A 13363-nucleotide genomic window follows, 5' to 3' on the forward strand; every position below is an offset into this window, starting at 1 on the left:
CCCGAGATAAAACACCTCTCTAGATGGAGGTGCACAGCTACCTGGTTTCACCCCCTATCATTGGGGGAACAGGTGCCTTATAACCAGAGCACTGTTTGCCATTGATGTGGCATGAAATAATTTAAATGTAAAAATAGAAGCTCACTGAGTTTGAAGAGAAATCCACCAACAGGTCTCTTGCTCTCTCTGACCCTACTTGTGGAGGAAATAACACCAACATTTACAAAACCAACAGTTTGTAAACTGTTATTTTAATTCAAGTGTTATGGCTCTCAGATTTCCTCTGTGAATCTATCTAAATCACTCACTCTGTTAAGACCATCATTAGAACAGAGAAAGAAGGAATATACTTTTTTTTTTCAAACATATACTATAACTTCACTGAAAAATGCTTTATCTTCTGCATGAGGCCAAAGACATGTATTGGGATCTGGGTGCGTTTGTAAAACACACATGGTCTCAAAGCTTAGTGCTATCCTATGGATTTTTTGAAATAAGAAATTGCAAGGTGGGAAAATGTGCTAGGCAATGGGGAAGTTTTGCCAATTCTTGATCTTTCTACCTCTTCACGGCATGAGGGCATACCCCGGGGTACGCTCAGGCTCTGTAGTGGAAATTAAGCAAATCTCAGAGAAATGTTAGGTACTGTACGGCAGGATGGGACCCGGGGAGGTTTTTGCTTCAAATGAGTCAGGCGGGGTCTGGCATTAGCTTTATTCAGATTGTATTGTCTGGAAAGATGATCCAAGTCCTGCAGTAGCAGGGATACTGGAATGGAGGTGGCTGGTCATCACGGAGATGTGTCTCCACCGAGCTGCTTGCTTTCATCCCTTATAGCTCATAGAGATCTGATACAGAGAGAGACTTTTCCCTAAGCTCCTACCCCTAAAAGCACATGTTTGTCAGCAGACAGTGCTTTATGGTCACAGGTTAATGTGCTGTTCAAAATCTTATCACATATCTAATGTCCCTTCTGCAGCACAAGCACCTCCTTTGTCACCCATAGCTGGGGCTGGAAACTTCTGCTTGTTTAGCTTTTGTCTCCTGGAGCCCACGCTGCAGTTACCCCTGAACACCCAACCAGGAGAAGCGTGATTTCAGTAAGATTCTTCCAACTTTGACAAGTCCTTTCTATCCAGATTTCTTTGTGCATGGGCAAAGAGAGCATTTCAAAGGGCAAGCAAAATGCTGAGCAATTCTCTCTTCTCTTTTGCTGGAGACATCCCCGTGCCAGCCTGTGGAGCCTTCCAACAGCAGAACGATGCTGTTTGCAGCATCCCTCCTCCCTGTCTGAGCCACCACCTCCAAAATTTTGCCAGTGCCTTTGGTGTTGCTTTCTTTGGCTTTTCTATACGTATATGCCGTGCCAGTGCTGAATCCCTACAGCAGACCTGGCCCGCTCCTTCCCTGAAGATGCTGCTCACGTGGCTGGGTATCTTGGGAAGAAGAGCTTGCACTCGGCATCAGCTTTCTGCCTGTGGTACTCCTACCACAATAACTTTCTTTTCCTAGGCAAGGTTGGAAAGCAATGAAAAAGGATTTTGGAGTGACTACAAGACGGTTTCGTAAATATGTATTAGCATTAACTTCATCCACATCTCACCAGTACGCTGAGCTTTCAGAAGATCAAAACCAAACCTGACCCTGCGTGGCTCCACCGAAATCCCTGCAAGCGTACAGAAAGCATTCGCTTCTTGCTTTGCGACGGCTAAAGGGCTTGTAGTGGGGCTGCCTGTTTTCTTCTCAGAAGCGTTATTCACTCAGCAAATGCATTCTTGTGCTCATGTCCCAAATCACAGCTAGTGACTCCAGCATCTGGATCCCCAACTTTGAAGCTTCCTTTTAAAAAAAATAAGTCCCTTCATGTTCTGCGTTTTGATATGCCATGTTCATCTTCTCCTGTTTTCCTCTATTCAAGTTTTTCCACCAATTGTGAATTATATCAATCAGATTACAAAGGAATTATTGCAGAGGTTTTCTCTTTGCCATCAGTGTTATGTAGTTTATTAAACATATGTTTTGTTATCAGAGTGGCTTCAGAAGCACTGTCTAATAAAACCCCAGTTTTTCCTTTAGTTAATTGTAAAGTCAATGCCTTAAACCTCCAGGATATATTTTCCCAAGGAGAAACAAATTTGTTTTTAAACCGAGCAGTCCTAAAAGTTTATTCTAGTCAACACTGGAGATCGATAGACTCTTCTGTTTTATGTGCTTTAAGGGCTGAAACGGTTGCAACAGATGTAAGGAAAAAATTATATTTTTGTAGAGGGAAAAACCCCCAAGAGTTAAATGACTGTTTCCAAGTGTAGACATTGCTAGGCTGGTAGAAGAAAAGTTCCAAAATACAAGCAGAAGTAGGGAAATTAATTATTTCCAAAGCTATGTACATAAATATCTGGGCATGGCACATTTAATTAATGCATATTTGTTCAAAGATCAGAGATAATTTGTAAGAAAACCAATTTAGCTTCTCCTGCTTTGTCATACACGCTAAAGACACTATCAAAGTAAAAATTATTCTTTAAATGTATTACTTTGACTCGCTGCTGATACCTAGTAATTATAAATTTAATAACATAATAATGTATTATAACAAAGATTTCTAGCGCAGGTAAATGCCTTACACAACACTGCTATCTCCTTCGGTTTCGACGGCAATGCCAAACCAAGGCTTTTGCTTCTATTCCAAATAATTCCTCCCTGCAGCTCTCCCGGCACAACCGTGGCGAGCAACCCTGTAAGCGATGGGTGCAGAGCCGGTGGCTCACCTGGCACCGGCACCCCCTTTTCTGCCAGCTGCGTCCACCGCTGCCCACCACAAAGTGGAGCCCAAACACCTGGAAAAACATCTGGAAAAGAGCTGGCTCCTTTCTGCTTTCTCTGCGCTCTCGGTTGGGCACCGTTGTGCAGAGACTGTGCAGAGGAGCCGCCTGCAGTGACTGCAGCCATCTGTGCAAAAGTTATAAATAGCTAATTATACTGTCTAATATTACTTTCACATTTAAGTAATTATTGTAATTGCTGGTGGGATATTGTAGTCACACTCGAGAGGAGAGGTGATCTGTGAGACGCTCTCTATTAAGAGACGGGATGACAACACAGAGTCGCCCATCACCGCTGATATTGCAACTTTGGAGGACATGCCCAATTATTCTTACTGCCGATTTGTAACCATCAAGTTTTTCTTCAAGCTTTTCTCACACAATGTAAAGCACAAAATCGGGATGTGCCTCTTCTGCCTGGCCTGTAAGATGTAACCTTCTGCTCCCTGCAAGAACACTGACCTCAGATGTCAAATTTGTCATCTTTCCATGAAAACACATCAGTGCGTTTCTGTACTGGCTTACTGTGAGAGCGAGGACAGGAGAGGGGAAAAAACCAACTGTGGAAAGTTCTTTGTTTGACTGTTTTCCTTACCGTTTTGCACAAACATGTGGCTAACCCTGGATGACTCAAACATAACTACTTTCTGGAAAAGCCATGGATCTGTGCGTTTAAAACATCATGCGATGCGCTAGCATAGGGAACGCTTGCCTCTGGCTGCTGCTCCGTCTGCAGCGAAAAGGCTTTGCAGGGCGTTTGGTTTCTTCCACTGCCTCAAAATACCCTAAAGCTTCTGCCTCCCACTGCCCTGTGGGAATACGCCAGAGTTTAGCGGCACTGGAAAACGGCTTGGTGCCCTGCGAGCAATTCCTATTTCCAGCATTGCACCTGCGGCCAGATGGGTGGCGAGGACGAGGGCGCACGGCAGCTCGGAGGCACGGAGGGATATGGCACGGCTGTGTCTGACAGCCCACCGGGTGCTGAAGCACGCGGTCGCGTATGAAAAGAAACACAGTGGAATTTGACCAAAGAGAAACCCAAAACCTACCATATTTTTTCAATTAAAAAGTGGGGGGTTGTTCCTGCTTTACTGGACAGCCACAGCCCAGATGTACATTACTCTTGTGTCGATGGTGGATCCAGACCCCGGCAGCAGGAATCACGCTAAGTACCGATTTTGTTGTCTAGTTTGCTGTCCTTGGTTCTTGGTAATTTGTAAACCTCTGAGCTTGCAAGATACTGGGCTGCCTGCAACCCACCATCGGCAGCACTGGAAAAACTGTTTCAGAACAAAAAGCAAAAAAAAAAAAAAAAAAAAGCCAGCGAATAGAGGCAATGAAGAAATTTGATTTCTGTTGCCGCTGTACTGGGCAGCTGGGGCAGCAAGCCCTGCCTTGGAAACCCACTTCCTTAACGTCGCCCAATATTTTCCTGGGGGCATGGGACGACAGCGGGGAGGCCACCCTGGTACCCAGAACGCCAGTCAGTGCTCAGGTGGGGAAGGGATCTCCGAGCTGCCATCACGGCACTGCAAAGCTGCTCCAAAACTTTTGGAAGAGAGACAGAGGGAGGAGCAGGCACCCACGCGTGGGCTGGGAGAGCCACTACCAAAATACCAGAACACTGGGGGAGGAACTGGAGCCCACGTGGAACGGCTGAAGCCACACGTCCGTACCCCGTCTCTACGTGTCCAGTGTTGCCAGGGCAGAAGAGGTTGCAAGTGCAGAACCCGCTTACCTTTATATAGTTATTTCCAGGGAGAGGCAATTTAAAGCAGCTCAGACAGGAGCTGAACTTAATGTTGTTCAATTACCTGTGAAGCCTCGCGCTGGCAGGAATGATTTATGAACATTTCAGTGAAATTCGTTTTGATACAAACACAGCCAAGGATATTTAAGAGCTGGACCCTGCAGCCCAGCGCTCCAAAATGAAACAGAACAGTATTTTTCTTTGTGCACTCTGCAAGCAACACAGAATGCAAATAGCTTTACTGCTGACTAATCAGATTTTTTTTATTATTTTAATCTAAAAATCAGGACTTTATGCACAGTCAGCCTGTCAAACTGATATCCACCAACTAAAAATGTAGCTGCTAAACTGGGGAGCATAAGCAACTCTGTACCATGCTGTTACCCTTCCAGGTGCAGGAGCAGGTAAGTACCTAACCCCAACTGAGACTAATTCCAGGCTGACTCATGGCAAACCTCATCTCTTCCAACAGCAAAAGCTGCTCAGGCCCAATAGACTCTTCATTTTGATGCTAATATCTTCTAACCAATCTGTGTTGGATGGTTACCTCCTAGCTAATAGCAGATTTTTTAAGAAAAATTTTCCCAAGGCCTTTTATATAATTGCTGTCTATTTTCTGTACAACCTTTCAGAGGACTTATTTTCTATTCAAACAAACAAACAGCTTTTTAAGAGTGCTTTCTTTTTAAAAGAAACAAAGAGTTGTGATAAGATCTGCATTGATTTTATCCCCCCCTCCAAAAAAAACCCCAGGGTCATCGTCCCCCCCATCTTCTTAGTTACTGTCCAGTTGGGACTGATTTCTGGGTTAGACTATTCTGATCTGCAGAAATACCAGTGGGACTAAAAAAGCGAGAATACAACCAGCAGCCTGAGAAATTTGGGTCACACAGAGAATCTGCTAATCCAACAGCTTAGTAAGCAGCGAGGCAAAACCAAACTCCTTCCGTGATGACTCTGTGACTCCCCCTGTTTTGGATTATCGGATACAGGGGCTGCCACAGAGCTGCATACCTGCAGCATCACACATTTTTGTTTAAACACCGTTGTGACACTTTCTCACAAAGAGGCGTACGCCGCATTCTGAGATGCTTTAATCACCAGTACTGTCAACTAATGACAGGTTTAGAGCCGTCATATCTGTCAGATACCTGTGCAGGAGCATCCCCAGCCGAGCGGGGGGGGTGGGCAGAAGGGACAGGAATTAGCGGGGGACGGTAAGAGCCCAGGATTGGGGGCTCGGGGGGAAGAAGGGGGTGAGTAGGGAACGGCTTGGGCCGGGCCCTGGTGCACAGCCTGGCGTCCCGCCATCCGCTGCGGTGTCGGGGTGCTCTGCACAGGGTGAGGCCCCGGGGGGCTGCAGCCCCCGCCAAGGGCGATGCCCCGGGCGCTGCATCCTCCTGGGCGCCCTGCTAGGGGCCCTCCTCGGCGGTGCATCTCCCCGGCCCCCTAACACCGCCCCCCCCCCCCCGGAGAAGGCTGCATGCTACCGGGGGACGCATCCAACCCGGGGAGCCCCCATAGCGATGGGAGGCTGCAACCGCCGCGGGGCTTCCCCACGGGGGTGCATCATGCGGGGTGACCCCACGCAGACGGGGAGGGGGGTTTCCGCCGCGCCTGGGCCGGGCCCGGCGCCGCGATCATGCGCAAACGGCGCCGCGCCCTGCGCCGCGCCCCGCGGGACCCCCCCCCCTCCCCGGGCCGCCCCCTCCCGCTGCCGCCCCGCGGTGCCGCCGGCCGGGCCGCCCCTACCTGCGCCCAGCAGCGCGGCGAAGACGAGGAGGAGCCCCAGGAGGCGGCGGCCGGCCATGTCGCGGAGGGGCTGCGCGTCTGCCGCGGGCACGGCCGCCAAGCCTCCGCCGGGGCGGGGCGGGGCGGGACGGGGCGGGCGCACGGTGCCACCGCCCCCCGCTGCCGCCGGGCTGCGCTCTCGCCCGGCCCCGGCCCCCCGGCGGGGAGGGGGCGCGTTCCCCGCTGCGGCCGCCGGGGGATTGCTGAGCCCCGGCACCGTGCCCTGCGCCTCTTTTCCCATCGCGGCCAAAACGCGGCCCCGCCGGCTCAGCCCCGGCCCCGGCCCCGGCGCGCATCCTCCCGCCCGGCGTGTGCCCTGGCTGCCGCTGGGCTCAGCACTCGTGTTTACTCACCGAAGCGGGGAGAATCCGCGCTGCAAATAGCGATGAGGAGATGCGCAGGAAACCCGTGCGGGGGTTTGGGTTGCTGCTGCCTGGATGTGATGCGCTTGTAGCGGCGGGCGGGGCGGGGAGGGCCCCGGGGGCCGCGGGAGCCGTGTGTGCCGGCGGGCAGGACCCCGGGGGCTGCGGGAGCAGGGGGTACGGGCTGGGGGGCAGCAGTGGTGGTGCCGGGATGGGGCGATGGTGCAGGCGTGGGTGCTCTGCGCCGCTCCCGGGAAGGGGCTCCGCAGAAGTGCAGAGGAGGGGGCTGCTGCAATTGCACCCTTTAATGCCGAGTTTTTAATGTGGAGGTTACGGAGCCAAAGAAATATTGGCTGGAAGCGACCTCTGGAGGTCTCTAGCCCAAACGCCCCCTCGGAGCGGGACCCACGGACAGCAGGTCACATCAGCCGTGGCTTTGTCTGGTGGGGAGTTGAAAACCTCCAGGGACGGAGGCTCCCCCACCGCTGAGTGACCTACAGCACCCACTGTCCGGTGAAGGAGATTCTCCGGGGTCCAGTCTGACCCTCCCAAACCACTTCCTTGGCCATCGCCCCCTGGGGTGTTGCCGGCCACTGTCAAGAAGAGTTTGGCTCTGTCATCTTAACAGCCCTTAAGTAGCTGTAAGCTGCGATTAGATCTGCCCGCAGCCGCCTCCTTGCCAAAGCAAACGAGCTGCCCTTTGTAGTTCGTGTGCCCCAGGTGCTGGACCCTCTTCTCTACGTGTCTTTTAAATGGGGGAAGGGAATTATTAATAATACAGTAAATATCTTTTTGTTAATATTTATAGGTTGCTTCACTACAGAAAAGGGGGTGAGGATGCAGCCTCAGTTTAGGAGGAATTCCTAAAGCCTTAGGGGGACTGAAAGCCTGAAGAAGCGTCTGGGTTGTCCTAGTCCCACCCCACCTTACAGCAGTTGGGAGATGCTGCTGTGCCCTGGCTGCTCCAGCCGCGTGTTGGGCTGCCTTGGGTCTGCACAGTGTTTTTTGTCCTTGGTGGGAACATTGCTTGAAAAGATAGTGAGCAAACAGACCATGGAGGAGTCACAGTCCTCTTTAGAAGTGTCCGGGTTGAAGGATGTGGTGGGATGGCAGGGGGAGGGATGCTCTGCTGCTGGTTTTCATCTCTGGCCGCACAGAAGATTGCAGGCTCCACGGCTCCCAGTGCCTCGTCTCCCACAAACCTTCCGGGGGGAAGGTCCCTAAAACCCGCACCGGAGGGGGTTTCGGTAAGTCAGTGTAGCTCAGTGTGCTCGTACTGTGCCACAGAAGTTGCAGACGCTTCTGTACTGTGCCGTTCTCTCTGCCGCTGCAGCGACCAACAGGAGTAACAGGAGCCCCAGTTTACACAGCAGCTAAGCTGGGGAAGATGCAACTCAGCTGCTGTACAAGGCTGTCCGTGCATTCACGATATTGCCTCTCTTCCTATTTATATGAAGAGAAATTCGGGATTACAGTCCTGTTCGAGTCAAACTGAAGGGAACTAGCGGGACAACATTTGTGCTCTCCCAGCCTGGTTCCCCAATAACGTCTCCATCAGCTATTTGCATTTCAATGGCTTTCCGAGCCTCTGGTAGTTGTTGGGGGAGGAGGCGGGTAAAAAGGCTATTATATCAGAGTTAGATCAGCTTTAGCAAGCCTGAAGGCATGACAGAGCATCGCAGCAGCTGATGCAACCCGTGACAGTATATTGTTTGCCGTTCTGTGCGAGCCTGGGGTGCGCACCGCTGCTTGTGAGTTGATTCATAATTAGAAAGAAATGTATGAATGTAGCGTTTAATTGGCAGGAAGGCAGCAGCGGTGCTGCACTCCGAAGCTGGAGGGAAACGGGGCGGTTCGAACTGGGAATTCACGTCGGAACCGAGCATGTGGCTGAACCCCAGGCAGCCGAGGGGGCCGTCCCGGGGGCGCCGTGCCCGGCCAGAGCCGGGGCTGTGTGCCGCAGGCACCACTCGTGTCTTTAAGGCACGCCAAGGCAGCTGGAGAACCTGGGGACTGGCCAGCAAGTGACTCAGCATCGCCTGACCTGTGTTCAGGTTATTTTTGGTTCGGGGTGTGTTTAAGGCAGGCAGCCGAGGCTTAAACTCTTCCAGTTGCTCCGCAGAGGATGTGTCCGTGCGAGGCTGGAGCCTCTCACGCCTGCCGTGGCCCAGGACTGCGGTGCCGTCTTCCTCCCGGATTGCTTTCCTCCAAGCTCAGGGGGCTACGACCTTTTCATTTTCTTCTCTTGAGCTAGGTGAAAGCTATAATCTTTAAATAGCGGAATAAACAGCCACCGGAGAAACTTTCAGTGGGAAAATATACTTGCTTCCCATTATGTTTTAACAGGTATCACGCTTAACTCTTCTTGCTGCCTTTGAAAAATCTGCTCCGGGGGCTTAGCGTGCTTTTGTCTATCCGAGCAAAAATACGTTTAAAGGGAAGGGGAAACGCTGATCAGGAAAGGTAATGCTGGGTCAGACAAAAATCTGATTTAGAATCTTTTTCTTCCTAAATCTATTCAAATAATTTAGCAGGCTCAGAACATGTAATCCGTTAGATCTCGGAGCCCCTCGCAGGCACTAATCAATTACCCTTGATAAGTGACGGACACATAAAAAGCATCAATTTAGCTGCTACTGAAGAGCTGCTGTTTTAAAAGCAGAATGAGCTGTCATGTAGCAATGCATAGCCTTGCCACACAGTTATCTGTGATGGAAAATGAAAACGCTATACACAATTTAAAATCAGCAATTTCAGAGGCCGAATTACATTTCCACCTGCGTCCATCTCCTGCCTGAGGTATTGTTTTGTGGCCCTGTTTCTAAATACAACAAGGTGGGTTTTTTAAGTAAAAAAATTTGCTAATTTGAGGGTCTTTTAAATTCTCTTATGATGCTGGAATGCATCTGGTCAAATTTTCTAAATGCCTTGTTTTCTGAAGTCTTGATTAAAGTTATGATCCAAGTGATTCCTTTAAAAAAAAAAAAAAAAAAAAAGGCAAGCAGTACTATGAGATGGCAGTGCTCCAAACAGCCCTTAGCCGGGACCACCCCAGCAGCCCTGCGGTTAAAGGACTCAGGGATATTCCCAGTCTCTTCCGTCACAGCTGCATCACCGTCCAGAAGGAAGGAGTAGGTTTCCCCGGGCAATGGGCTGGCGGGTCGCCGTGCTGCCGGCTCTGGTCCTGTGCCAGAGCTGAGATCTAACAGACTCCTTCAACTCCAGCGGCTGAGCTGAGGGAGGCTGCCGGGGGTCTTTGGGACTCGGTCCCCCCCCCAGCCCACGGAGTGCTGTGGCTGGCTGCCGTGGCTCACCTGGTAGAAGTCACGGCTGAGTAGAGCTCCCCGTAAACAGACTTACTCCTCTTCTCACTGCCTGCCAAGCGCCGAGTACTACTCACCGTAACCATCTTCCCAGAGAGCCTCCAGTCTGGTTCCTTGCAGAACTGATGCATTGGGGGATATTTGTCCAAGCTAATTTTAAGTGTGTCATTTCTCTGCCTAAAGTAGATGTCTAGACTCCTGCCGTAATCAAAGGTGAGAGGCAGGTTCCTAATTACAGTGCTCTGAATCACACCCTAAAAGATCCCTTGTCTGTATGGGGAGTGTGGGCACCTTATGTAGGTGCTTAAAATGGGTCTGAATATTCCCTGTTGTGTGCTGGGTCTGCCACCACTGCTGCAAACAAATACAGAACCTTCTCGCCTTGCATAAATCAAATGCTTTAGCTGCACTCTTAAAGGAGAAATGTTAGTAGTACTCAGATGGAAATTAACTGGAGAGTGCATTTATTTTTGGCCAGTCCCCTGGGAGCACCTGCCAAGCATTACCTCTTATTTCAAGCCTGACTGTTCCTGCTGAGAAAATCTGATGGAACTTCGAGTCTGGGTCAAGGTGAGTGCCTGGCTCTTCATCAGCTGTCTGTGCCATTTCAAAGGGAAAGAGGAAAGCAAGCTAAGCAGCAGATTGGGTGTGAGGAATGGTGTGCTCGTGCTAGAGAGCACAGGAATGAGAAGAAACAGGACTGCTTGGGTATGGTTTATGTACAGATTAAATGCACCTGCCGGTCCCCAAGCATCAGTGTACAGTTTTAGAATAAAAATGTTGAATTGTAAATTAAATAGAGAAAATTAATTCTGGCCTCGTCTACTCCGGGACGATAGCCAATTGCTTAAAAACAAGACTTATGTGCACCTGTTTGAAACCAGAGTAACTGACACAAACCACGGTGCCCGTGTAAAGGGTTTCCGAGCATCATTGAAGCTATCGTGTGGGCATGCCCAAGTGTCGGCGATGGGGACTTGGGCATCGGCTGGACCAGGCTCTCCCCTTCCATGGGATCACGACCGGAGCATGCCCAGGGATGTGCCTTGCAGGGTGCCTGGAGGTCCCCAGTGCTGAATGGGAGCTGGCACGGCCAGACTGCCTCCTCTCCCGCTTCCCAGCATCATGTTGCCGGGAGCGTGCTGGTCCGGCGCTGCACTGCTCTTCTGACAGCAGGAATCATGGGCAGAGACGTTCCGGACTTTATTTTCTCAGAATAACTGTGATCTCAAATGGAAGGACGTTGGGGCACTGGGGTCAATTCACATCTTTCACAAACACATTAGAAAATCATGTTTGTTCTCTACATTCCTGAAAAGCAGAAAAACCTGGTGTTTTCTTTTTTTTTTTTTTAATATTCCACCAGGGACAGAAATCCCTGGCTGAGAAGCTGAGGCCTGAACCCAAAGAAAACATGTCTCAAGAAGCAGTGTAACTGCTCTGGCCAAGGTTTTTATTTTTTTTCTCAGCCTACTCCAGAAGTTTGCAGAATCCAAAAGGGGCTACAGAGTGTAAGGTGACATTCAGTGGATCAATGAACAGCTGTAAAAGAGCTTTCCTGCCTTTCCCAGCAGTTAATAACTTCGTTTCACAGAATTTAGTTTTTCAGAAAGACCTCGTGTGTTTTTTGGCTGACTGAGGGCTGGTGAGGAATGTTCATAGTTACGAACGGGGAGAATTTATTATTTTTTAAGGGGAAAAATACCCCAACCCTCAAAAAAACAAACTTGCTTTCACCAAAATCTTTGGTCCTGTTGCTGAGAGTGTGCAGTATTACCTACAGTAATAAAATGGTGCATAAAGCAGCTTTATTCAGACTGAGAAGTGTGGAAATTTGAGTGCAGAACAGGTAGTGTCAGGCAATCAAGGTGTCTGCTCAGGTTTTTTTTCTCCTCGCACTGGACAGGCATGATCTATGTGCCTGGGGTGGTATAACGGTGGGGTGGGCACTGGCGAAGAGCGGGTACGACTCGGGGCTGACACTGCTTGGGAGGAAAGTGGGTTTGTTGCCAACCCTGGATGCCGGCCCTTGGAGAAGTAAGATGACTGCATCTTCTTGGCTCCTGAACCTAAAGGAGACTTTTCATGCAGCTAAATTCTACATGTCCCTTGGGAAGGGTTTTGAGGCCAAAACCACTAAAAAACCCAGACTCTTTCATCTAAATACAGTCCTAGGAAATTACTGTGGTCTCAGTCTAATATGCACTCTGTCTTGTATGATGTTAGCCCTCTTCTGTAAATAAGGTTTTGCTTGTTTACTCATTGTTCTACCTGTAATGGAAAAGTTCCATGGCGTGTAACAGAAGTTATGTACAAAAAAGGAAACTAATGCTTATAAAATCTAAGAAGTTTGGGATTGTTCTTCAGTTATTGCATGGATTGGTTTTTGGGTTTTTTTTAACCATGCCATAAAATTTTGTAATTGGCTCATGATGTTATGTTAAATCTTGTTACAGGTGCAAAACCCTATCGAAAAGTGCTCGTGTGTCTGGGACTTTCTCTGTGACTCTCCTGTGATTGTGAGAGAGAGTTAGAAACCCCAAGTGTCGGAGATGGACAAGTTCTTCTCAGACCAGCGCACAGCCCTTCCCTTGTTGGGACTGTTCGGGCTCGCTACAGGCTGGTAATCTCTACCACATTAGCTGGATAAAGATGAATTTGATGTTTTTAACTTAGTATTATGGGGGTAATTTTCTTTTTATCAAACCCTGGGGACATATATGAAGTGCTATTATGTGTGACTTAAAAATAGGAAAATCTGTAAAATTCAGGCCTTTTTTTCCACGGTTTTTGTTGTGCTTTGGTCCCAGCTCCTGGGCTGGTCTCCACCATACCCAGTATGTGACCTGACCCCTACTGGTGGACCCCATGATAACATGAGTCAGTGCGGAAGGGTTCACTCAACGAGCTCTTAAAGGAGGTGATTTGCCTACGAGCCCAGTTGTGTCTACTGCTGATGCCATAGCACGGATCTCCAGGTGTAGCAAAACTCCAGGGCTAGCAAAAAGCGGAGCTGGTGGGTGTTTAACTGCTGACTTAATGAGCAGAAAAAGATCTGACACTATTTTGACATATGCCTGAAGTGATTCTGTTTTACGCTTGTACAACTTTCAATTTTTTCCTGTCTTCATTTTAACTCTTTTCCTTTCCCTCTTACTGTTGCCGTGATCATAACGCTTTCCTTCCCCTCTTCCCTCCCCCCTCACCTCCTATATTCTTTAACATTTTCCTGAGTTTGGGGGAATTTAACAGTCTTGTTTCATCCAGTCCTGGTCTGCGTTCGAGCGGGATGCGTGCGGCAATAACGAGCCCGCT

The 13363-nt window shown here is 49.5% G+C and overlaps 1 protein-coding gene and 1 long non-coding RNA gene across 2 annotated transcripts in view; one reads left to right on the top strand and one right to left on the bottom strand.

Moving 5' to 3' along the window:
- Positions 1–6455, bottom strand: part of CD99L2 (CD99 molecule like 2) — a 33723-nt gene extending 27268 nt beyond the window's left edge. The window contains exon 1 of the mRNA XM_075763472.1: positions 6325–6455. Within this exon, the coding sequence (XP_075619587.1) occupies positions 6325–6382 (58 nt within the window). The 5' untranslated portion in view covers positions 6383–6455. The remainder of the gene's footprint in view (positions 1–6324) is intronic.
- Positions 6456–6946: 491 nt separating this feature from the next.
- On the top strand, positions 6947–12406 carry LOC142603375 (uncharacterized). The gene is made up of 2 exons (XR_012837291.1): positions 6947–9071; positions 9951–12406. It is a non-coding gene; the product is annotated as an uncharacterized LOC142603375 (long non-coding RNA).
- The last annotated feature ends 957 nt before the right edge of the window (positions 12407–13363 follow it).

This window comes from Balearica regulorum, chromosome 11, assembly GCF_011004875.1.
Source record: "Balearica regulorum gibbericeps isolate bBalReg1 chromosome 11, bBalReg1.pri, whole genome shotgun sequence".
Lineage (NCBI taxonomy): Eukaryota > Metazoa > Chordata > Aves > Gruiformes > Gruidae > Balearica > Balearica regulorum.